The 27,541-nt window shown below is 38.3% G+C and overlaps 1 protein-coding gene across 2 annotated transcripts in view; it reads right to left on the bottom strand.

Annotated features, from left to right (window-relative positions):
• Positions 1 to 27,541, bottom strand: part of LOC120525717 (calpain-1 catalytic subunit-like) — a 166,597-nt gene that overhangs the window by 89,667 nt on the left and 49,389 nt on the right. Inside the window, exon 2 of one of the 2 annotated variants that reach the window (XM_039748255.1) lies at positions 6,897 to 6,987. The exons of the other annotated variant lie outside the window; for it this stretch is intronic. Coding sequence (XP_039604189.1) covers positions 6,897 to 6,987 — 91 coding nt within the window. The remainder of the gene's footprint in view (positions 1 to 6,896; positions 6,988 to 27,541) is intronic. 2 annotated transcript variants of the gene reach the window in all.

Genomic DNA, 27,541 nt, shown 5'->3' with positions numbered 1-27,541 from the left:
TTACTTATTATTCCTACCCACCTAAATGATGTTGAATTAACAACTGAAAACAAGTGTAGCCCTTTCACCATAAACTGCTCTGTGACACTCTTCAGTTCTCTCTGTAGTAATCTTTGCCTTCATCGCTAAACTGAATGGAGTGTCACAGCTTGGAATCCTGCCGACGCTGAAAGTGAAAAGTGACGGAACTATAGCTTCGCGAAGAATCGTCTAAGAAAAATATTGTTTATTAAATGCAAGCTAATTTGCTGTATGCAGTTTAAAATGAAAGCTCCTTATACCGTTACCAGTTATGTTATATAATGTTACCAGAGTGCAATGTGCTAGCACTAGATGAGGCACTTAGGCTGGGAGACCGCAAGATATTGAAGACAGCACATTCTTTTGAATTAATTCATCATCAAGTCCTTCCGTGAGAACCCTAAATCCAAAGAGGACTGTTTCATTTATGTTAGGTAGAATGCCCTGAGGGGACTGGGCGGTCTCATGGTCTGGAATCCCTGCAGATTTTATTTTTTTTCTCCTGCCGTCTGGAGTTTTTTTTGTTTTTTCTGTCCACCCTGGCCATCGGACCTTACTCTTATTCTAAGTTAATTAGTGTTGCCTTATTTTATTTTTTACTGTGTCTTTTATTTTTCTGTTCTTCATTTTGTAAAGCACTTTGAGCTACATTTTTTTGTATGAAAATATGCTATATAAATAAATGTTGTTGTTGTTGTTGTAATGGTGTGCCATAGTAAATGTTTTGACATGTTTGTAGTACAGCCTCACTAACAAGAAATTATCTTACCGCAACTGATGAATTTTGCATTGTCACACTTTTGAGCATTTGCTGCGATTCACAATTCACTTCCTGAGTAAAACAAACCAACATGCCGTTGATGAGAGAGAGAGCACAAACACAGCTCATGTCACCAGGAAGCACTCCTCTTGTACTGTCACAGTTTTGTGAAAAGTCAGATTCCTTTGTTTAAGTTCAGTTTAACATTTTTGACCTGTGCAGGACCAAAATGTGGAATATTTATTTTTTTCAAATAATAGATCAGTTTGTAATGATGCCGATCAATGTACACACTGTAGAATATTTTGCCTTGCTGTTAAAATAGAGTAAGAAGCTGGTTTGCAAAAGCTGTGTGAATAAATAGCTGACTGTAAGCATATACAGGATGTAGCTAGGAGTGAATATAATAAGCCAGCTGAATGCGTACCTAATTTCAGCCCTGTATTCATTTCCAATTTAAGGGAAAACACTGTTATAATATAAAATAATTACCACCAAGCCCTTTCACAAACGTACAGTGACATGCAAAAGTATTCAGTCCCTTTAAAAGTCATCCTAATTTTTTGCATGACAAAAGATTTGTCGACATATTTATCGATTCAGTCTTTTTAATGTGAACTCTTGTGCTGTAACACAGTTTCAAAGTCCAAATAAACCCTTTTCTGTATATATTTAACTGAAGGAGAAAAACTCCAAATCATTGAGTATTCAATCCTAACACATTCATATTTAGTCATAACAGTATACAGTGTAACAGTATACTTTGCAGTAACAGCGTTTGTTCTTTTGGGTTATGTAAATATGGCCCAGTATTACACATTGTTCAGGAGTGATTCTTCCCTTTTCTTCTTAGCAGAATTTCTAGGGACCCTCTGTGTTGGTGGGATGGCACCTCTGAATAGCAGTTTCAAATAGTGCCACAGATTCTCAACAGTGTTAAGGTCAGGGCTTTGACTTCGCCACTCCAAAATATTTACCTTTCTTTTTTGAGCCATTCCAGTGTCACTTTTTCCTAATGCTAAGTGTCATTGTCATGTTGAAAGATTAATCTTCTTCTGACCTTTAGATTCATAGCAGACTGGAACAAGTTCTCCTGCAATATTGTGTGGTATTTGTGTCCATCCATTGTCCCTACAACTCTGACAAGGTTCTCAGTCCCAACACATGACAAGCATCCCCATAGCATTATGCTGCCACCACTGTATTTCACTGTAGGTATGATGTTTCTTGATGCATGGGCAGTGTTTGTTTTATGCCAAACACACCTCTTTGAAGTCTGGCCAGAAAGTCCTATTTTGGTCTTATCTGACCATAAAACCTATTCCCACATCTTAACTAGGTCTTTCTCTTGCTTTGTGGCAAATGCCATAAGTGCTTTTATGTGGAGCTTCTTAAGGAATGGCTTCTTTCTTGCTACCCTCCTGTAGAGGCCTGTTTTATAGAGAGCTCTTGAAATTGTGGACCACTGCACCTTGACTCCAGTTTCAGCCAAACAGCATTGCAGACGTCTGAGAGCAATGGTTGGATTTCTAGTCGCCTCTCTCACCAGTCGATGTCTCACTCTGATATTTAGTTATGAGGGACAGCCTGTAATGTGATGTGATGAACCTTCCTCTTTCTGATGATGGATCCAACAGTGCGCAATGGGGCATTCAAACTCTTTGATAATTTATAGTCCTTTCCTGTTACCTTGTGCATTTCAAAAATTTTGTTTCTCACATCAGTAGAATGCACTTTTGTCTTTATTTTTGCAGTGACTATCCAACAAAGACTACGGCCCTTACAAAGGGGGCTTTTTATATCCAGAGAGATAGAAAGGACTCACAAGTAGCACCTCATTATGTTTAACTATGACTGTCAAATGACTGTCACCTTTGCTATTAATTTGTCATTGATGTAAACCTGGAGCTTCCAAAGCACAGAGGTTTAAATACTTATGTAAACGGTAACTTTGGAGCTTTTCATCTTCAGTTAAATATCTACAGAAAACGTTTTTTTTGGACTTTGGAAATTCAGAAAAAATACTGAATGAATAAATATGTGTGCAAGTCTTTTGTCTTGTAGAAAATTATGATGACTTTCAAGGGATTACTGAATACTTTTGCATGCCACTGTATGTTTGTGAAAGGGCTTGGTGATTATTTTTAACATCTGAAATGATCACGGAATTGAAGTTAGGTACGCATTCAGCTGGCTTTTTATTCACTCCTAGCTACATATATGCTTGCAGTTATGGAAATTTAGTATACTCATGTATTAGCATAAATAAATATAGAAAAATGTATAAGCATTAATCTTAGTGTAGATATTAATGCAAGTCAGTCCTGCCAAGCAAATGGTTAAATAAAGGCATACGCCATATTTCTTTTTAATTAAAGCTTAGCTCTGACCACCAATATAAACTAGATCGAAGGCCAAGGAAGGGGAAATGATAAGATAGGAACAGCTCAAGAATGGAAGAGAGCGAACACCTGAAGGCTCAAGGCCGAGCAAAAAATAAGTGAAGCAGAAAAATAAAGATGAACAATAGACAGTAAAAATACCTATGGCCAGCTGCAGAAGGGAGTCAGGAGATGATAATGGTTCCCATGAAAACTTGGGAAGCCAGCTAGCCAGGTGCAGAAGGAACAGCGAATGAGCTGTTTTGAGCGAGGTCAGGATGTTAATAAATTATTATATAAACTGTGATTCTTGGCCTATTCAGGGCTCGACTCGATTTGGCTGAATTGGGTTGAGTCCGCGTTATTGTTTTATTGCAATAAAACTGTATATTCTGCTTGCCTATCCTCTGAATCCTAGAGCCTTCATTTCAGGTGTAGACCTTTTGGTGCGTCTTTTGCTCCGATGATTTTGCTTCGTCACAGTCAGCTACTTATTCACAAACCAGCTTCTTCTTCTATGTTAACAACAAGGCATAACATTCTATAACATGTACATTAATCAGAAAACTGATCCATTATTTGAAAAAATAAATATTCCAGATTTTGCACTTGCACTGGTTGAAAATGTTAAACTCAACTTTAACAAAGTTTATATTGTGACAATTAATATACACATTGTAAATGTGCAAGCATTGTGTCGTAGTGGTTAAGACTCTTTACTTTTAAACCCTGAGTTTGTGGGTTCAAGTCCTGATACTGACACTATGTGACCATGAGCAATTCACAATACCTGTTTATGTGCTTGAGAAGGGCACAAGGCAAATGAAATGTAACCAGTAATATCTAAATGTTGTATGTTGGTTAAAGGCGTCCGTCGTACATGTTTAATTTTTGCCTTTAGAATAAGTAACTTGTTTCAAAAGTTGTGTGAAAAGGTACAGTGGTTAGTTGCAAGCAAGCATGGGCCTAAAAGTGAGCAAGAAGATGGCAAAATACATACCTAATTTCAGCCTTGTGTTCATTACAGACTCAAGGGTTGAATCTGTTAAATATTAATAATTACCACCAAGTCCTTTGCAAAGGTATTGTGCGAAAAAGAAAATGCTGCACTGTTTTAACGCAGATCTGTTGTGTTCCTTCCAACTCCAACAAATAATAACAACTTAGACACAGGTTAACTCAATGTGCTCTTTACTCAGTTTCGGATGTGTGTTACCAACACTTCCTTTTTCCCACAAGGCAAAGCACACAACATTTCTTTATGTAAAGTGAACCCGCATTGGACTAAGTAAACTTCTCATGCACTCAATACGTGAAATATGAATTCTTTTCGTAACTTGTGCGAATAAGAAGCTGCGGGCTAATAAGTAGATGGCCAACTAATGTAATTTCCGTTTATTATAAATTAGTGCAGTGGTCAGCACTGCTGCTTCGCGGATCCAACGATCTGGGCTTGAATGCACAGCTTGCTTTTATAAACTTGTTAATATCCATTTCTATGGAATGTAACCGTGTGAGGAAAACATCAAGCTGTTCAGTGATATGTCCTTTATCCAGAAAATGATGTACAGTAGCACGCGATGGTATTTGGTGCTCATCTGAATGTATGCAGCATACACATAGTATTGGCCAATATGACCTTAAAGTACCTGGTACACAGGCTATGGTAAGTGGTGGGCACGAGATAGTCAGTTCTACGCACCAAATCGTTTCCCAGGAAGAAAAAAACACACCATATCTCCTCAGGGGCTCCATACAAGTGTGCAGACGACCCTTTGGGTCAGATAACCCTCCCATAACCTTAATCTTAACCATAGTGTAACAGGGCATGCGATGGCCATTAAATGATGTACGTTTATAGGTATTGTAGGATGTAGTTAAAGTCATTTCCAACCATCCCACACTCCTTTAAAAAACAAAAGCCAACCTGCTTTTTTATAAAACCACGCTACAAGAGCTGGAAATGACGTTAAACTGAAGTGGTATAGCCTTGGTAAAGGCGTAATTAGATAGCCCCGATTCACACTTTTGTAATTTTTTAATCCAACTTTACTTTGCGAAAGTATCCCGTACATACGCAAAAACATCTTTTTCAAGTATGTACGAGATAAGGATTATCTTTTCACTATGTGGTTCAGAGCTTCCGGATCATTCTGTATTTTCATACCAGTATTAATATAAAAAATTTACATCTAATATCTTGTTTTTATTATATATTTCCATACCTGTATTTCTATTTTTAAAAAAGTTATATCTAACGTCTCATTTTTAAATAAAATATTTTTTGCAGTTTAAGAAGCGCAGTGTTTTTATACAGGTATTGTCAAACTTGGGTAACAGAGCTGCACGAAAGACAAGAAGATAGGTTTTCAAGGAATGTACAGGTACTTTAGTACAGTATAGAGAAGGCAAGTACAGACTCAAGACTTCATTTAAAATAGGAGCTGTTAGGAGCCACGGGACAGGCAATCATCCTGCTTTAGCTCCCATATTCAGAATCTGCTCTCGCAGACGCAGTCTGGAGAAAACAGATCAGGAGAGTGTGAGGAAGAGCAGATCAAAGCCTGACGTCAAACATTGTGCGACAAGCACAGTACGTGGTAACTCTGATCCAGAGGATACCCAACTGCTTTGCTCTTGGTTTACTGTTTACCAGACTCAGCAGGGCAGCTGCGGAGCTGTCCATGCAAGTGATGTGATGTGCGATACTGCTTATTTTCGATCCAATATCTGGTGATACTGAGGCCAGTATTGCCAATACCGACCCCAATACCGATGCAGCCAATGGGTGTCTTGCAAGAATGGTTTATCTTCTGTAAAAACTTACAGTATTTGTGGATGTCAAAAAGTCACATTTTAAAGAATTTGCATTAGTAGACTATTACATATAGTGCCAAAGATCAGACTTCTTTGCTTATTAATTGCAGGCCAGATCAGACTGATTAGCACAAATTATTAAACATGTTCACTTTTTGCAAATAATCTGTGGAACAACAAAAAGTACAGTAATCCCTCCTCAATCACGGGGGTTGCGTTCCAGAACCCCCCCGCGATAGATGAAAATCCGCGAAGTAGAAACTATATGTTTGTATGGTTATTTTTATATATTTTAAGCCCTTATAAACTCTCCCACACTGTTAACATTATTAGAGCCCTCTAGACATGAAAGCGGCATTTCTTAGAGGAGTGTCCGTATCCTCTAGGCAAACAGCCTCTGTGCAAACAGCCCCTCTGCTCACACCCCCTCCGTCAGGCGCAGAGAATGTCAGAGAGAGTGAGAGAGACAGAGAAAAGCAAACAATCAAGCACCGTGCGGGAAGCATATCGCCTTTCATTGAGGAGTTTTAGTTAATACGTAATACATGCTCTGATTGGGTAGCTTCTAAGCCATCCTCCAATAGCGTCCCTTGTATGAAATCAACTGGGCAAACAAACTGAGGAAGCATGTAGCATAAATTAAAAGACCCATTGTCCGCAGAAATCCGCGAACCAGCGAAAAATCCATGATATATATTTAGAAATGCTTACATTTAAAATCCGCGTTAGAGTGAAGCCGCGAAAGTCGAAGCGCGATATAGCGAGGGATTACTGTATTGCATTTTTTGCCTCAAAAATTACATTTTTATTTTTTACTGTAAAACATGCAAAACACTAAAAGTATGCAGTCAGAAGTGTAAAAAAAGTATAATTATGCAAATACTGAGTGAGCATCACTTTCGGATTATCAGACTCACTTTCTGTTCAACTGTCCGTTTCAAATTCAGTGACTTTGTCATCAATGTTGATGAAAGGCTCCTCGACATCACTGCTTGTGCTGCTCTTGGACTGCAAAAAAAAAAACTTATTTTACAAGAAGCTATTAATACTAGGCATGCATACAGGTGAGAGAAGACACTGCTGAACCGCTGCCCAGGTAACGCTCAGGATTCATGCTTTTAGCACTGTTTTTACAGCCCAAGTGACATTTGGGTCTAATGCTTGGGAATGGTATTTAAAGATAATATTGAGTTGCATTTTTTTTTTTTACAAAATGGACATAATAAATATATTAAATTTGAAAATGTGTTCTAAGTATGTCCATCCATCAAGCTATAAATGTATACCCCAAACCTTACAAAATTAACGTTGCCTGGGTACTGCCTGCCTTCATGGAAGGCTTCTTTAAGAGTAGACTGCAGCCAGTGTCTGTGAATTCTTCTGATCATCTCCATTTTTAACTTCTCATGTTCTTTAACGAGACTACATTTCATGTGTTTTACTTGGTTTGTGGTGTTGCTGCAATAAGTTACAGTCTTCTGACACGTATCACATTTTGCTTTATTATTGTTAACTCAGTGGAGTAAAATAACTGTAAACAATGCTTTACTTTCTTTCTGATATTACCTCACATACAGACCCATGGCTTTGGCTGGTGGACCGCAGCACTGCCAGTGTGTATGCAGGGCGATGATAAATGCGGAAGGAAAAGCAGGTCCTGTTTTACACAATATGACACATTTAAAATAATCATCTTCTCATGATCAAATGCTTTTTAAAAATAATTTCTAATGAACTTGCATAGTACTGAAAATGTGTAAAATCGATACTTTTAATGTGAACATTGAAGTTTAAATTAAAAGGTCAGGATCGGAAAGATTGATACTTTAGTATCAATTCAACCATCCCTAGTCCATGCGCCTCTGCCGTTAGACGTGGCAGGTGGCCGACAGCCACGGTCACAGTATTGTATGTATTTTCCCTATATTCGTTATAACGAAACTTCCATTTTATAGTTCCATGAACTTCATTAATAAAGGGATTCCACCTACTTTCACTTTTACTTCACTGCATTTCCAAATGCAAATGTCTAGTTTTACTCAGATATTTTGGTTACACAAATATGTACAATGCATTGTTTAGTCAGTTATCAAAAACACAACCTTCTCCTTTTTACTTCAAATGTGAGTCACTGGCGCCAACTCCAATCTTCTGCTAAGTCCATTCCAAGTATAGCTCACAGAACGGCGTTAGAGTGGATGTTGCCAGTCCAGAAGAGTCATGCATAACGGCTTGCGTAGAATTCACATTAAAACATGACATACGGACAAAAGCGGAAATGTGCATATGCACAAAAAAATCCACATGCATAAATCTGTGCATTTGCCAACTTCCACGTTCTTCCGCTACATAAATCCTGGTCAGCGTGAAAATTAACTCCTCCCAGAATTACACCTCTTTGAATATGCAAATCAATATAAATAGCCCTTAAGCTCAGCGTTCTGTGAAAAGGCAATGGCAAAAGCACGGGGGAAAATAGAAGAATTTCAGGGAATACCAAGTGGAAGCAAGGAAAAACGTACTATTTGTTGGTTTAAAAAGTGGTAAAAACAACACAAGGAAGTTGATCGAGTGACATAGTGTCGGAGAAACTCGAAAGCTTTTGTCAGATATCAAAGTAGCCATGAAAAGGCGACTCGTAGCCCACGTCTGAGTGTCATATGAAAGCTTATTAGGGTACAGAGAAAAGACAAAAAAAATGGGGACACAGTGAGAAAAAAGATCGAAATGTTAACTTTAATCTCAAAATTTCCACTTTAATCACATAGTTTATTTTGTCATTAAAGTAGAACATCATAAACTTCATCTTTAAATCATTTAATTTACTAGTTTCTCAAATACCATCGCAACTAAAGTAGCACAGTAAATGCTTTGTTTTGTATGTGTTTTTCTTTATGCTCAATGTGTGCGAATCACTACGTGCTTCTTAAACGGGCTTTCTCTTCCTCCGACAGGACACAGAATCCATTGCATTCATGATATTACAGTTCTCTGAATAATTTAAATACTGAGATGTATACTTGATATGATTTCAGTATTCATATCATATCAATTAAAGCATGTATTAAACATGGGAACACAGTAGCACAGTGATAGTGATGAGCTAGTGCCCTGTCCAGAGATTGTTCCTGCCTCCCGCAAGATGCTTGCTGCGGCGTGCACAAACTTCGATGAAATAATTTATTGCAACAGTACAGTCTCTTTCAAACATACTAAGCCCCAGTTGCTGCCCTTCCTTTTCTTTCTCCAAGTAACCAATCTCCACACAATCAGCTCTGTAATAGATGTTAAGCCATCTGTAAGCTTAGAATGCTGATTCTTCAAAACTTTTAAGGAACATTGAAATACTGTATCTTCATAGTACATGTTTAATTATTCTATCAATCTATCCTTCCAGTTTTACGCCAACACCAGCAAGAATACAGCGCGAGGCAGGAACAATCCCTGAACTAGCTAGTGCTGTGACACTGTGTTCTCACATGTTTAATCATTAACAATATAGATTATTTAAATGATGTTAACATTTTATCTGTATAATGTAATAAATATATTTTGCTGCATTTATTCTTAAAAATGTATGTAAATACGTGCTTTATGAAGTTGCTCAGGTTGTGCAATATTATAACTTTCAGTTTGCAGTGAGGTAATTTTACTAATAAGTACAAACAGTTCTACAAGGAGCACTTGATGTACTGATTGAGTGTCTTTATAGATCTTGGAATGAAACTGTTTCTGAACCGCGAGGTCCGTACAGGAAAGGCTCTGAAGCGTTTGTCGTATGAGAGCAGTTCAAATAGCGCATGGCTGAGGCAGCGTGTGCTTGATGCTGTATACCGATAATTCTTTTTCCAATCAGCTGCTGAAGAGCACACTCAGACACAGTGGAGGAACAGCTGTGGTATATGGAATAGTTTGGCCATTCCATTGTTACAGGTTATTTACAATCAGATGCCTTAAACTAATAAACAATATGTGGTTAATTTCAGTGTATTTAGAACGCTGTGTTAGGGATGTGGATATAAAAAAGAAAGGGAAACCACAATGGAACAAAAGCACTGCTTTGATGCTGGGTGCTGCCAGTTTGCAAAACCAAGTGGAGAACTTGCGCACGGCAAGAATTAAGCTGGCGTGAAAATGTGTGTGGCTTTATCCAAGTTTATGCTTTATACATCGCAGTATGAGTGTGGAAACAGGCTTATGCAACATTTTTGTGCATACACACCATTTATACATGACACCCCAGGTTATTTCCACAGATGATGCCCCTGCATTCAGACGCTGTGCTCATAGCAGCCTGCTGAACCGGCTGGAGCCAATTTGCAGATTTCAGCAAAGCGTACAGTATGTTCTTTGGTTAACTCAGCTTGACACGTGTGCTGCTCACATATCTTTTCACATTATCTTGAGCATCACTGCTCCAAAGCTGATTTGGGCTTTTACAAGCACTACACAGGTACACCAAAAGGCCACTCCTTTTAATGTGAAACTAAATGTGATAAAGTGCAGGTAAAGTGCTTAAATAAACATTATTTAATAAGGACAAGGCAGCAGTAGAGTTTGTTTTGGAAACTAATGTCAGAATTTGTTTAATAATAACTATTGTCATGTAGTGTGATTTTACATGAACACAAACGGGGGTAATTTTTGAGGCCAAGGAACACTTAATGTTTTGTATTTAAATTAATTGTAATTAGGTGTTTCAGCTATGGAAATTCATGATAAAAGTGGATTTGAGGAACAGATTTTCTCCTTCTTAAGGCACAGCAAGTCTGTATACCTCTCCTATTAGCGGTCTTTCCACTGAATTAGCATAAAGTCATCAAAAAGTCTTAATTAGCATAAGCCATCTTAATTCAGGGTGTTCATAAGAAATGTAATATTTACTTCATGAGGTAGAATTACATAATAAACAAGAATATTTGCCTCAGATATTTGAAATATTAAAATTTGTGCTTCAGTTTTAACGTATAAAGTCTAAATATTCTCATTTGTAATAGAAATGTAATTTTTCACACTGTGATGGAGGTCCATAAAGGGACAGACCCCTAGTAAAGGATCAAAAATAACATCATATTCATAATCCGTGATCTTGAAATAGTCTAAAATGAAACCCCACACGCTTATGTTTGAAATCTGTCATTTTTAACCTTCTGGGAGTGGCTCTTTGAGGGCTAGGACCACTGTTAAATAATCAAATATCAAAAATATATTCGTGATAACCAACCTTGAAATAGTATAAAGCTACACCTCAAATGCCTATATTAATAGATTCCCATTTTTTTGACGTTTTGAGAAAAGGAATAACTTTGACCCCTCATATTCCATTAGGGGGTGAACACCTGGGGTTGGTTAATGTGAAATGGCCAATTTCAAGTCCTTCTAATCATTTTGCTTAAGACATCTAATGGTTTACTCTTTATCATAAGGGAGTAATTTGATGCCCAAAATATGGTCCAAAATGTCCTAGGAAATAAAGGTTTTTCTCAGGTCTAGAGGACAAAAACTAAGAAGGAACCCCAACAAGCTCAACATCTTACAAAACTAGACATCAAGATAAGTCGAACAGGGTACCAAATGCGGAGGTTTCCTCATACCAGTGAGTCAGGAGGCACTGAATCAAAAAAACTGAAGTGATTTCAAAGCGTTTATAAGTAATTATCACAAAATATCTGCAGGCTCTAACTGTCATTGCTTCAAGTTGCATTTACTTGGGTCATACATTAGTGATTATAGTATAATATTATAATAAGTCTCATGCACAAAGATAGTAGCCTAAATTAATTTAAGTATTTAAAAGGTTTTTTTATTATATATAAAAGAGAGAGAGATCCTACATTCAGTTACATACATTTGACACTTAAAGGTTAAGTTTGGTATTTTTTAAGTCAAAGTTATCTCTTTACAATTAAGGTGTATATTAGCATGCCACCTGAAATTATGTTCTAAAGTAGAATGTATTAAACTATGGAACCTATCTCAGATTCTTGATACCATGACATTCCAACCAATGGAGTGATATGCACGCTGAGCAGCAGCATGGTGAAAAGAGCACATGAGCTTCATTGTACTTTGTACACAACGATAAGCCTGAACTTAACTGATTACATTGCATTGCATTTTTGATAAAAGCTGTAGATTTTTGTAAAAGCCAAGCCACCTTTTCTGTGGCAAGGATGATTAAAAAGAAAAAAATCAAAAAAAGAAAAAAAGACTGTGCAATTGAGCTGTCTACAGAGCCACAAACTAATTATCAATTTTTCAAATACATTAAGAGTCACTCTTGCTGAGAATATGGTAATAAAAGAACTGAGCACAATGTTTCTGAGTGAGTAAATTCACTGACGCTGATACCAATCAATCTGTAAACACATGGGGAAAACATGAAAGTTCAATGTAAAACCTGGAGCTGTGAGGCAGGAATGACATCTTCCCACTATCACTATGCCAATGTTAAAAAACTAAACTTCAACCTCATTAAACATAGGTGAGTTTGCATTGCTGTAGTGACCTTAATTTGTGAGTTCACTATACAATGGACTGGCATCCTGGGCTTTCTGAGTTTGGCTCCAGCTTGCCCTATGCCCCTGCCCCTGCATAAGAAGGTTAAGAAGATGTATTATTATTATTATTATTATTATTATTACTATTATTATTATTATTATAATGCGTATAGAAGAGAAAAATATATGAAAAGATTAATGAATGGCAGCAATCACTATTATCACTATCACTGTTCTCACTCAGGGCGGCGAAGGAACAGTACAGAAGGAAGCTGGAGCAAAAGTTGCAGAATAACAGCATGAAGGAAGTGTGGGATGGGATGAAGATCATCACTGGCTGCAGCTCGAAGCAGGGTGCCACCATCGAGAGAGACGTGAAGAGAGCAAACCTGATGAACAACTTCTTTAACAGGTTTGACCACCCTAACCCACTCTCACCTCAGAGTACTGCATCATCCACCCATTATTCTGCTGATGCCAGCATAGGAGAGAGTTTCCCCCCACCTACAATTACAGCAGCACAGGCAAGCAGAGAGCTGAGGAGACTTCATGCCATAGAAAAGCAGTGGGTCCAGATGGAGTGTCGCCATGACTGCTGAAGGCCTCTGCATTGGACCTGGGGAGTCCTCTACAGTGCATCTTCAACCTGAGCATGGAACAGGGGAGAGCCCCGAGGCTTTGGAAAATATCTTGCATCACCCCAGTCGCAAAGGTATCACGTTCTGGTGATCTGAATGACTTCCAGCCTGTAGCTCTGATTTCACATGTGATGAAGACCATGGAGCGGTTGCTGCTTCACCACCTGAGGCCACAGGTCCGCTATGCGCTCAACCCTCTGCAGTTTGCACACCAGGAGAAGGTGAGAGCGGAGGATGTACTTCTCTAGCACCTTCAACACCATCCAAGCTCTGCTCCTTAGGGACAAGCTGACAGAGATGGGAGTAGATTCATACCTGGTGGCATGGATTGTGGACTATCTTATAAACAGACCTCAGAATGTGCGTCTCGGCAACTGCAGGTCTGACATTGTGGTCAGCAGTACAGGAGTGCTGCAGGGGACTGTGCTTCCTCTGGTCCTGTTCAGCCTATATACATCGGACTTCCAATACAACTCGGAGTCCTGCCACGTGCAAAAGTTCGCTGACAACACTGCTATCGTGGGCTGCATCAGGAGTGGGCAGGAGGAGTATAGGAACCTAATCAAGGACTTTGTTAAATGGTGTGACTCAAACCACCCACACCTGAACACCAGAAAAACCAAGGAGCTGGTGGTGGATTTTAGGAGGCCCAGGCCCCTCACGGACCCTGTGATTATCAGAGGTGACTGTGTGCAGAGGGTGCAGACCTATACTGTAAATACCTGGGAGTGCAGCTGGATGATAAATTGGACTGGACTGCCAATATTAATGCTCTGTTCAAGAGAGAACAGAGCCGACTATACTTCCTTAGAAGGCTGGCATTCTTCAACATCTGCAATAAGATGCTGCAGATGTTCTATCAGACGGTTGTAGCGAGCGCCCTCATCTATGCGGTGGTTTGCTGAGGAGGCAGCATAAAGAAGAGGGACACCTCACGCCTGGACAAACTGGTGAGGAAGGCAGGCTTTATTGTAGGCACGGAGCTAGACAGTTTGACATCTGTGGTGGAGAGATGGGCGCTAAGCAGCCTCCTGTCAATCATGGAGAATCCACTGCATCCACTGAACAGTATCATCTCCAGACAAAGGAGCAGCTTCAGCGACAGACTGCTGACACTGTCCTGCTCCACTGAAAAACTGAGGAGATTGTTCCTCCCCCACACTATGCAACTCTTCAATTCCATCTATCTGTCTGTTATGATTATTGGGTGCAGTGGTGGCTTTCTTGCAATGATGGAGGCTGAAGTTCACATGCTACATGTTTCTTGTGTGGAGTTTTTATGTTCTTCCTGGGTTACATGTAGGTTAGGTGGATTAGCATTGCTAAAGTGGCATTAGTGTATGTGTGTGGCTTCGCCTTCTGAAGGCGGTAAGGTGGTAGAAACCAGATAAGCAGGTGAGGAAGATGGATGGATGCTTATAATGTATATTCAGTTCTTGACACTTCATTGCCTGCTATATGTATGTTCAATATTCTCTCTCACCGAAGTACACGTGTGCTTACCAATCAACTGGCACCAGGCAATAACTTTGCAAAATAATTAATTCAGCTTGTGTATGTTAAAAGGGTATAAGTGATCATAAGTGTGATTTTTTTCAGTTATTATTGTCTAGTTCTCTACAGAAGTGGGACAACAATTCACAATTGGGCATCAACATACAATGTTAATACTGAGGTAAAAAAAAAATCCGCCTGCCCATGAAGGGTGCTGCAGACGAAGACAAACAGTGAAAATAAGTGCATAGTTGATTACTTTTTAGAAATGGCTGAATCTCACAATGGTGACAATAGTTTGACTTATTTTTTCTCCTTTTTTAAAACATCATGGATATACAGTACTATTTTGGAATATGTGTGTAATCTCCAGGGACAGATCAATAAACGATAACAATTTTGGTTAAAGAACTTGATTTGGTAAGTTTTAAGGCTTTTCTTCACAATAGGAATGAAATACTCATTAGCTCCATTATAAAATGCAAGAGCTGGCATGTTATTTTATAAGATGTATAAAATATTTTTCACTTTAGAACACAATTTCATGTGGTAAATTAATACATACCCTAATTGTGAAGAAATAACTTCAACCTGAAAACCACTTTTCAGAATGATACAGTATGTCTACTTTCACTGAAGTAAGGCTGCTTGGTACTTTATATAACACTGGCAACAACTGAAGCATTCTTTAAAAATTCTGCCTTTGATTCATACCAGTCTGATTGCATATTTTCAATAGTATACCTTAAATATCTTTCCAAGTGCTGGATGAGTTTAGCTTTAATTGAAGTTCTTCTGAAATTTTTGCCCTCTATCTGTAATTATCAATTCTTAGGAAATCAAGTAGTCTGGAAGATTATTTCATAAAAATTGTTGTTAAATCATGTATTTTGGAAATTTTTATTTAAAGGTGAGGCAGAATCTGTGGGGAAGAAATGTGGAATAGAGTAGGAGCTGTAATAGATAAAAACACTGATAATAAAATAAAGAAATGTGCCTATGTGAATTAACCGTCAACAAAAATGAAACCCTTAATTTGCACAAAAAAAGTCTGCTGTTGTACTCTATTACTAAAACAAAGTAGACATACATTAGCAGAGATTCATTCCCATTCAAATGAAATATTGTGCTCTGGCAACTATTCCATCCACTTAAGTGTTTAATTGATGTTACTGTTTAAATACCAAGACTGTAACTAGGAAAATATTTCTCATGAATTATAATTGCTTTCCTGAAAATATATACTGTTGTGTGATTCAAATTTTCTTGTGTAAACATTTGGCAATGCCAGTTATGTGTCCGCCCAGATTGTAACTATAGATTACAATTATTTATTTATTTTACTAAGAATTCCACAACTTCGCCAAGTCAACCTAGCTTACACACTAACTCCAAAGAGACAAGGAGAAATTGGTTAAAAAATAATGCAAAATGTATACATGTATATTGAGAAGTGAATGACTATTTGCATTATATACAATGCAATCAATAACAACAGCTACATACAAATTAAAAAAAAAAAAACACACAAGTTTTCAGTTGTTCTCATGGCCGTCATGTGTCTTGCACAACATGTCCCTCATTAGCTTCCTTCTATATTATACTCCATGGAAATGAACTAAACAAGAAATCAAAAGGGCTTATAGCTTTATCAGTCTCACAAAGGGCTCTAACTATGACCTGGCATGGACAACAAAAAATTACCATTGCATAGCTTGTAATACAATACAGTACAAATTTAGTAAAAATGCGAAGTGATCATGAATTCATAGTCAGGTAAACCAGAATTAGCATGGTATTCATACTGAATATTAATTTCAAAAAGCAAAGCCAAGATACAAATTCCAGAAAAAGCAAAACCACAAAATGAGATCCAGGGATAAAAGACAGAGTCTTTTAATGTCTTCTAGGGGGTTTGGTCTCGTCTGTTACAAGCAGAACTCTGTTAGCAGCGGCATTGTTTTTCTCTTATTTTTATCATCACGAGGTATCCCATATTTACTCAACCTGAGGGGGTTCAATTATAGTATATGCAAGCATAAACATGAGCAGCAGGAAAGGGGCTCAGAAAGAAACAGAAAAGAAAGCTAAAGCTTCATCCAAGTCTAGAAAGGAATCAAATCCAAGCTCAAGGTACAGCCTTTCAGAGACTGACTTGGAACAGAGAGGTGAAAGCACAGATTTCCCAGGACCTGCCGCTGCTGCATCATCTCTAGCCGAGAGTGAACGCGGGAGCGAGTCAGGTCACGATAACTTGTCGATTCCAGAAGATTCATTGAAACTGAAAATGGCTTTGTCTTCCACGTTGTCAACTACTCCTCGCAAGCTGGGAACATTGACTGGGCTTGCCACTTCACCCGCGGAGCATGGAGAAGACCAAAACTGAAGGTAATGATTCCCGCAGTGGCCACCACAACCATTCAAGACATAAAGGAGCTCAAGAATGATTTAAAGAAAGATAAAAAGAAAGAAATAAATGATATAAGGAAGGAAATAAAGGAAATACACAAGACAAATGAGAAGCTGCTTCAGGATATTAAAGACCAGGAAAAACATTTAAATAATCACTTTGAGGCAGCCTTTAAAGGTAAGCTAGAAAAAATTGAGGAACAAATAAAGGAAAATCCATCAAAGCTTGAGAATAAACTGAGAGCATTAAGCAAACGTCCATGACTCATGTTGAAATAGCTGAACAACTGGCATCTACTGCTGACAGAAAAGCAACGGCTGCAAATTCCAAATGCAAAGTACTTGGAGACAGACTTGCTGCACTAAAAGATGGATGCAGAAGAAATAATATTAGAAACAAAGTCTCCCTGAGAATCGTGAAAGTCCAAACCCAGTGAAATTCGAAGCTGAACTATTCTCTAAAATAACTGGGGAGGACTTCAGATTAGACATCAAGATAACAGCAGCTTACCAAATACAGGGATCAAATACTTCTAAAACATAGGACTCTTATCATGTGTTTTGAAAAATTACAATCTAAATTACATATAATGCTACTTCTCAGACAGAAACAAGAGATTGTATTTTAAAATAACCACATTCATATTTTGCCTGTTTTTTCACCCTCAACAGCTGCTAAACGTGTCTCATTTTACAACATTAAACAGTGCTTACAGAAAACCGAGATAAGACACAGCCTCTTGCATCCTGCCAAAATGAAGGTGGACATTCAAAGCAAGCTCTACATTTTTACTTCTACGGAGGAAGCAGAACAAGAGCTAAGAAAACTGATTCCAACACTTTTTTGAAATATGATGATGAGTCACATCCTGTCCTGGCATGGCAAAGAAGATCTTACCGGCTGTTTGATCTGCTTGCAATGATACTGGTACCGTAATTATACATTCTTTATCCTTCTCAGCAACTTCTTGTTTATGCTTTAATTAGAATTATATGCATACTAGACATTAAGCCCATTACAAAAACAGGTGCTAGAACAGTAGTGCATAAACATTAGTAGGAACAGTCTATATTAAATGGCAAGGGACCTTGACCTCATTCTGTTTCTTGTCTTAAATTTTTTGTCAAAAATATTTTTGCAAGAAGCCTAAAGTAAAATAATAATAAAAATAAAATAGAAAAGTATATGAAAATACAGTAAGTATCTATGCTAATAAAAGGCAAAGCCATCACTCACTCACTCACTCACTCACTCACTCACTCACTCATTCACTCACTCACTCACTCACTCACTGACTCATCGCCAATTCTCCAACTTCCCGTGTAGGTAGAAGGCTGAAATTTGGCAGGCTCATTCCTTACAGCTTACTTACAAAAGTTGGGCAGGTTTCATTTCGAAATTCTACGCCTAATGGTCATAACTGGAAGGTATTTTTTTCCATTAACTGTAATGGAGTTGAGCTGGAATGACGTGGGGGGCGGAGTTTCATGTGACATCATCACGCCTACCACGTAATCACGTGAACTGACTGTCAACGCAGTGCGTAGAAAACCAGGAAGACCTCCAAAAAGCGCTTAAGAAAACATGCATTATATAATTGAGAAGGCAGCGAAACAATAAGAAGCGAAGCGAAAGTGACATATACTACCATATTCATGAGTGCTGCTACCTCGGAAAGAAAGCAAGGTGTAAACCTAAACTTTAAATTAAGTTCATAGACAGGCTACCGCTGGCGCTTCACATGCCCACAGGTAATGCGGGATACAAGTTTAATGAGAGGACGCAGGATATAAACGAGAGTTTTGATCACTTTGTAACTAAGTTAAAATTGTAGGTGAAGGGGTGTGCTTATGCAAATTCCGAGAGACTGTGTTTGTGGGGATTGACAGTTAAGGCGGGTGGGGGAGTCACGTCATCATCTCCCCTCCCATTCATCTCATTTCGCTCTGAGCTGAGCTCAGCTAACGCCGTCTTCCAAGCAACTTCGCCAGACTGCCACCAAATACTCACAGAAAAATCCACAAGTTAATACACACGCTGTCTCTAGAGTTTCTCCACACTGAATCCTCCAGGCACTACTTACAAAAGGTTACATTGACAATCGTGTTACGCTATTTTTAAAATCTTTCCTTTTCTTAGCACAAGCACAACTGAGAAGCTTCATGCATGTGCTCCATAACGTTAAAAAATAATGCATTTAATCACACTTTGCATTACAAGCAAAGGGGAGCTTTTGTCAATGCATGATTTCCTGGTACACCGATTACATTGATCAGCGCATCCCGATTCATTTTACCCTCGCACCACCTTAGTTTGAGAAGAAGTATGAAAAATATGAGGTTAACACAGAAAACAGATCACCAATTCAAGCTTTATGAATAATCGATTCGCCATCAATAATTGTTTTGGTAAAGCCATCCTCCTTCCATTTTATAATTTTTCCGCCACTAGCCATGATTAAATGAACGGTAAATAAAGTAAGAGCAAAGCGAGGGTGACTTATTTAGGCAGGCATATATATGACAGCAACACTCATGACAATGTCAATCATGTTACGTTATTATTAAAATGTTTCCTTTTCTTTTTCATTACTTCTTTAACACACTACTTCTCCGCTGCGAGGCGCGGGTATTTTGATATATATATATATATCATATAATATATGAATGACCTCCAAAGAGCGCTGAGACTTTTGATATCATGAACGTGTCTGCAAAACTGTGGTCTCCTGCCCAGCAAAGTCGAGCAGCCAGCAGCGTGCATAGCTGTGCCGCCTTTGAGACGCTGACTGCGCTTCTGCCTTAAGTCAAAGTGAGCACTTTTAATTTTTTTCATCCTCCCCCTGCGCTATAGCCCAGACAAGTGCAAACACGGGACCCCTTTTCTACACCACGGCAAAATAATATTAAGGCGATTCACACTTTCTTTTGCACGTATACGATTATGAGGTCCTAAGCTCGGACATGCACAGGAGTGGAGGACTGACAGTGCCTTCACAGCCGATTAATGGCGGGACGTCTCACCAGTCTACACAAGACCCACCGCGACTGTCTCCAAAAGGCGATCATAACGTCAGCGAACACATCTCTCTATACTATATAAAAGAAAAAGGCAACTTTCCTTTCTTTACACCTTTTTCCTTTTATCCCAAACCAAAGCCTTTCTCTCTTAACACTGCAGAGGACACAAAACTAATTTTCTTTAAATGCCGGTAAGGCACATTACCAGAGGCACAAATTTGAACGTTCACATAGAAAATGTAATTTCTATACCACAGCCGTCGTGTAGCGCCTTTCAAAAGGGATCTACTACCGAGTGATGATCCATATACATTTTAGCTGCTGTTAGTTACTTACCTGTTGTGTTACACAGTTTTTAAAATGTAGTTTTACTGTACTACTTAATACTACTAGTAATATGTAGTATTACTTTATTTTACTCTGTAGCACTTTGAGATGGTTCATATAAAGTGCAGTATAAATAAAATTTATTATTAATATTTTCTCTTATAGTAATACTGGCTTGTTTGTGGCTGAAATATGCGTCAGTGTATTGTGTGCCTTTAATTTTCTCTCGCAGTAATACTGGTTTGTATTTCCGTAAAATGCCTGTAATTTTCTCTGACAGTAATACTGGCTTTGATGTCCGTAATATGACTTTAATTTTCTATCACAATAGTGGGCAATCAGCAGAGTGTCCCCAGCAACTGATGTAATGTGTGGCGTGTAGTTGATAATCGTGACGGTGTCGTCTCCCCAGCAAGTACTGTGCAGTTCTCCAGCAAGTATTTTAATCTGTGCCGGCGTGTAGCTGATTATTGTATGTGTGGCGTCTCCCCAGCAATGTGCGTGGCCGCGACTACCTAATCAGCACTCTCCCCAGCAATGATGTCTTTTATTTACTTATCATGCGCTGCCGCGGCTTGGCCATTCACTGTGTGCCCAAGTTCCAGTGTGTGTGTGTCCAAGGTGGCGTGCGCATGGGCGGGGCATGGTGCGATGTGCGTCGTAGCCCCACGCATGCGCACTTCACCAGAAGACACACACACGGACTTCTTGACGCACACAGGGCTTTTATTAAAGAGGATATGTATGTGTAATATTTTTTTTAAGGAGACTGTTTAATATCATACCCTTGGTTTATTGTATTAGGGCTCACTTTGCTTATCCTACTTATGCCTACTGTTTAATTTCATTCCCTAGATTTACTCTCTCAAGACTGTATAAGATTATATTTTATGCTTATAGTATTTGGACTGTATTGTCAATAGATATCTCTATTGTAATCCTTATTTGCTGCTGTTGGGGGGCTTGTTTGTTTTGGACGTGTTCTGTCTCTAGGTATGTCAGAGGACTGGGACTTTGTGAAGTGGGGTCCAGCCTTACGTGGGGAGGCAAAATTGGGGGGTGGGGGGACTCGGGAGCGAGCTATCTCTAATCTATCCTTTTAATCATTATAATTATAAGTGCCAATGTAACAATAAGCTTCAAGGCAATAACTCCCGGGAAAACTGGAAATTAAGGTCAAAGCTGTCTTATCTTAAGTGAAGACTACAAAATGACAAAAGAAGTTCTGAAGCAATGTCTCCACCGAACATTTAACTTTGTGAGCTGGAATGTTAAAGGTCTGAATCACGAATTAAAAAGAAAGAAAAGATTCTCTCACCTAACAGGTCTAAACGCTAAAATAGTATTTTTACAGGAGACCCACTTATTACTTATTACTTATTACGCAGGGATCAGTTTTGGCTGCACAGAGACTGGCCAAATGTTTCATTCCAGCTTTACAAAAAAAACTAGAGGTGTGGGAATTCTTAGGCATAGAACAATCTCATTTGTAGTGTCAGATGTAGTATCTGATCCTGAAGGGAGATATGTGACATCATGGGTAATTTATTTATTTGTAAAGTGATTTGGATAAATACCTATGCACCCAATGTGGATGATAGGGACTTCATCCAAAATGTATTTGCATCCATTCCCAATGTGAAACTCATAAAATTATAATGGTTGGGGACTTTAATTGTGAAGAAGGTATCAAAGCTAATCAGTGAAATTACTAGAATATATCAAGAATGTGTCAGGTGTCCAAATGAGGCACGTCATAGGAAAAGACAGGCTCTGCATTCAGAACTCAACCTCTTGATAACTAAAGAGACTGAACAACTCATTTTTAAATCAAGATATCATTACTATGAACATGGAGAGAAAGCTAATAAGATCTTAGCTCAACAAATTCATAAGCAGGAAGTTCGCAATGCAATCCCGCAATCACCAACACAATAGAATATCAGTCCTTATATTCTCCCGAGTTTAAAGGAGACAAGACATAATCTGATACATTTCTGGATGCATTACAGATACAACAAATAAATATTCTCAGTGCACAGGAATTGGATAAACCTCTGGCACTATTAGAATTACTAGATGCTATAAACTCACTTCAGAGTGGGAAAGGAACAGGCCTTGATGGCTACCCTGCCGAATTTTATAAAAGATTCTCAATTAAGTTAGCTCCGCTTTTATTGGCAGCATTTACAGAAGGTAGAGACAATAAAATGTTACATCAAACTTTTCGCCAAGCATTAATTACCATCTTTCCTAAGCAAAATAAAGACTTATTACAATGTGCATCATACAGACCAATTTCACTTCTTAAAAATGATGTTAAGATGCTCTCCAAACTCCTGGCTTGAAGGATTGAGAAAGTGCTTCCTTCGGTAATATTACAAGACTAAACTGGATTTATTAAACGCAAACAGTTAGCTTCCAGTCTCCGACTCCTGTTTAATGTAATATATTTACCCACAAAGTCTAACACCTCAGGGATATTATTATCATTGGATGCAGAAAAAGTATTTGATATGGTTGAATTGAACTACCTTTTCACTAGATTGGAGAAATCTGGGTTTGGCCCAAACATTATGTGCATGGATCAATCTACTGTATACAAGTCCAGAAGCTTCAGTTTGTATTAACAACATTAATTCAGACTACTTCAAAAAAGAATGTGGAACTAGACAAGGAAGCCCCTTGTCACCACTGCTTTTTGCAATCACCATTGAGTCACTGGCAGTTCACTGTCGAAATGCTTATCATATAAAGGGGATTATTACAGAAGGACCTGAACAAAAAATTTCTCTATATGCAGATGATATGGTACTGTATATATCAGAGCCACAAAATGCTGTGCCTGCAGTCTTAACAGCACTAACAGAATTGCAAAAGATTTCTGGTCTCAGAATTAATTTGAATAAAAGTGTTCTCTTTCCAGTGAATTGTCAAGCATACAATATTAGATTGGACACCTTCCTTTTATCATTGCAGATCAGTTTAAATACCTAGGGGTAAACATCACAAGTAACCATAAAGCTCTTTATCAACAAAATGATGCCATCTGTATTAAAAATTAAGCAAGACTTGTATAGATGGTCTACCCTTTATCTCACTTTAGCTGGAAGAATTAACATTGTTAATATCCTTCCTAAGCGTCTTTTTCTATTTCATAACATTCCAATATACATTAATAAATAATTTTGTAAGAAATTAGATTCAACCATAACCTCATTTATTTCGAATTCAAAATATCCACGTATCTAAAGGACGACTCTATAAAGACGGAAGGTGCCATGGCTCTACCTAACTTTCAATTTTGGGCAGCAAACATACAAGCTATAAAAACCTGGACATTGAAACAAACAGATGAACATACACAGGCTTGGTCTGCAATAGAAATAAAATCCTGCAGTACTTCTTTATATTTCTTGCTTTGTACTCCAATAAGTACAAGTCATCACCAGTATACTAATAATCCCATTTTTCTTCACTCACTCAGAATATGGAACCAATGTAAGAAGTACTTCAAGACAGAAAAGCTTTTTTCTGTGGCAGCTCTGCACGAGAACCACTTTTTTCCACCCTCTCCAACGTACGCAGTTTTTAACATCTGGAAAATATTCTGGAATAGGAAAATATCCGCGCTTCGCAGCGGAGAAGTTGTGTGTTAAAGAAGTTATGCAAAAGAAAAGGAAACATTTTAAAAATAACATAACCTGATTGTCAATGTAATTCTTTTGTGACTGTTATGAGTGTTGCTGTCATCAAGGATTTGATTATCATTATTTCTTTCAATCAGGTTCGTATTTGGAGGACGTGTTGTTTTGAAGTTACATTCCGTGTTTGTCAACCGTTGTAAAGATAACAGGTTTCATTCATCGAGGTGTTCACCACGCAAATCGCTACTCATGAATGTAAGATGTTTAACAGGCATTCCCGGTATTAACTTGTGCTAAACGTACAATGGTGTGACGTAAGGGGAGCTGACTGAAAAAAGGCAAGGAGGCGCGTTATTTTGAAGGAAAAGTGAGAAGTAAAAGTGTTTAAATAAAGAGCTATGGAAAGAAGGAAGGAATGGAAAGAAGCAGCCAGCGGTAAAGCAAGGAAGACTTTGTAATAAGGACAGTTCAGTGCACGTACAGTAGAAGGTGTAACAATAAGATTGTTAAGCCTTATGATAATGTTCTGACACGGAGGATTTAGAGAGACGCACTGGGAGAAGTATAATCTGAACCTCTCTACAGTTTTGTTTATTTTCGGGGTGTAATGTTTATCAAATTTACGTATCATCTGGTCCATTGGCGGACCGTGCATCTCACACCTAGGCCTTCAGTAGTGCTCCGTCTGAATCAACCCGCTCCTCAAAAACTAATTTATGGTTATAAAAACCATCTTAATATGCAGAAATACAGTATAAAGAGCCGCTGCATCGCAGATAGATAACTCCTGTAGCCACAATAAATGCCTTTATTGAATAGACAAACCAGGGGTGAACAAGTTCCTTTCTACTGCAGCCACAGCCACGACACACATAAAAAACATCAATAATAAGTCATAAACTTGCAATATTATTTAGGAAAATTGCAACATTTTACTCACCAAAAATTCAGATTATTTGTAACCAAAATCCATCCTCCTCTCTTTCCTCAAAAACAGTTCAATTACTCTGTCGTACGGATTATCCGTGCACTTCAGTTCCATTAAAAAGTCCCTTTCAATCGCCATCAAAGCTAATGCTGAAAGTTGAACCTGCCCTGTCGTATTTCTGGCATAAGTTTTAATTCGCTTTAGGGCTGAAAATGTCCGCTCGACAGAAACAGTGTACACGGGAATGGTCACCGCCAAATATACCAATGTGAACAGCTGCAACCATGCTTTCATTCAGATTTTTCTGATGAAGGAAGTCAAGGAGATCAGTGGGAGATTTTCTTGCAAAATCATCCATGGCATACATTACAGTCAGTTCTGTTTTTAGCGGAGACAGATCAAAAACCGCTCCGTGGCTCTTGTGTTAAACTGGAGAAGACTGCATGAGGGAAATGTTTCTTGTATTCTCGAAACTTCTGGGGCTCGAGGAGCATGACAAACATCAGGTTTTCATGGTCTTGAAATCTGGTCTGTGTCTGGCAAGTAATATTGTCCAGAATCCTGCCATGGAGTTGGCCGTAGTGCGCGCGAGGATCTTTCACTCGGAGCACTTGCGGTGCGTTCAGTGGCCTCGTAGAGTTTCTCATATTTGGCTTCTATCCAATCAATGGGTCTGAATAGGGTGACGTTGCCGTTCGCCTGCTAGAGGGCCCTACTGACACCAAGTCAAGATCTGATTGGTTGAAGCAACAGGTTAATCGACATTTATTCTGTGTTAGAGTGCCTGCACAACGGATTGTGAAGGCCTCTCTGCCTGGCAACAAATGATGGCTGAAATGTGATTGGTTAAATGCTTTAATACGAAAATACATGCCTGGAAGCAGCACAACCATCGGAAAAGCTATTCCAGACTATTTGGAATTATTTAACAAGTATTCATGGACGAAATATAATTAACATCAGTTTGTGATTCAGATATTTTTACTTATGAATATGCTAAGCACAGTCCTTCACCCGCGAATATTTACCTTATATGGGCAGGCACTCAATTACGTGGGAGGCCAATTTTCCTCACCTCCCACCTAACTCTACTCCGGAAAAAATATCGATCAGTCTTGAGGACTCAGACAGCATCTCCGTAATATATAAAAACATTTTACAGAACCTCCCTTTCAAAGATCCAAGAGTATAGTGGGAAAAGGATCTCTCACTCAACATCTCAGAAAAGGAGTGGAAGGTAGAAATGCACAGAATTTGCTCAAGCTCCTTATGCACAAAGCATACAATTATTCACCTTAAAATTATATATCAAGCACATCTGTCTCGTTTAAAATTGTCCAAAATGTTTCCAGGGCAAGATCCAACCTGCGAAAGTTGTAATCAAGTTCCAGCCCCATTGGCCCATTTGTTTTGGGCATGCACCAAATTAACATAATTTTGGACCAAAAATCTTTAAACGATTTTCAGAGAGCCTTGATATCACAAACCCTCCTAATCCACTAACAGCTGTGTTTGGTGTACTTCCAGATGGGCTTAAAGTGGAGAAGGAAAAACAAACTGTAATTGCCTTTACTACACTATTGGCACGTAGACTTATCTTGCTTAACTGGAAGAATCCTAACTCATCTCTTTTAAGTCAGTAACTGATGTTAAATATTATCTGAAATTGGAAAAAATCTAATTCTCAGTTAGAGGATCTGTAGAAAACTTTTTCAAAACTTGGCAGGATCTAATCAGTAACATTTTAGAAAAAACATTTAAATTGAGGAAATGGATTCTCTCCCCTCATTTTTATTAATTTATCAATTTATCGGTTTACTTATTTTACTGGTTAAAGTTTTACTCTTTTGGCCTAGCTCAATACAATGCAAAAAATCAATAAAAATAAAAAAAGTCTTTTAATAATACAGTTTCATTATTGCTCGTGCCACTTAAAAAGCAAACATTAGGAAACAGATGACCACTGTCAGTAGACAAGCTTGCAGAAAAGCCTAACCTCTGCAACTATAGGCTTTTTTATAGGTTTTTGATGAAAATGGTGGAACACAAAACAGCAGAAATAAAGAAATAAATAATAAAAACAACTGCACCAAATCTACCACTCCAAGAATATTTTTGTACAACTGGCATAGCAAAATGCCTGTTCATTAAAACGGCATAATAACACAATGGTAAGTTTGTTTCAATCAGGGTGTGCATTTAGGAACCAGATATGCTTTCTTTGTGCTTCTTGAAGCCAATAGCAGCTGTGAAATTTGCAAAGGTGAAAAATCTAAAGATTGGCTAGTCTCAAGGATTTTCTTTGTGTTACATTCATGACTCATGTCATGCTTATTTTAATAACATTACAAACACTGCAAATGTAGGCCTATTTATCTAAGTCCAGAAAAATCAAAATTAACCAAGCAAATCTGCAAATGTATCATTAAATGCATGTGACACCAGCTGAAACAAAGAAATATATTAAACACAAACAATCTCAAGTAGCAAAATAAAGAAGTTGTTCAGACATGAAAGGGGGAAGTGCTCCCCTGTTATCTTTTAAAAGATAACTACATGTGGTACCTGGATTGGTGAGCTACTGGTTTTAACATTTTT

This window comes from Polypterus senegalus, chromosome 3 (genome assembly GCF_016835505.1).
Source record: "Polypterus senegalus isolate Bchr_013 chromosome 3, ASM1683550v1, whole genome shotgun sequence".
Lineage (NCBI taxonomy): Eukaryota > Metazoa > Chordata > Cladistia > Polypteriformes > Polypteridae > Polypterus > Polypterus senegalus.
This window is presented reverse-complemented; position numbering and strand designations above follow the sequence as displayed.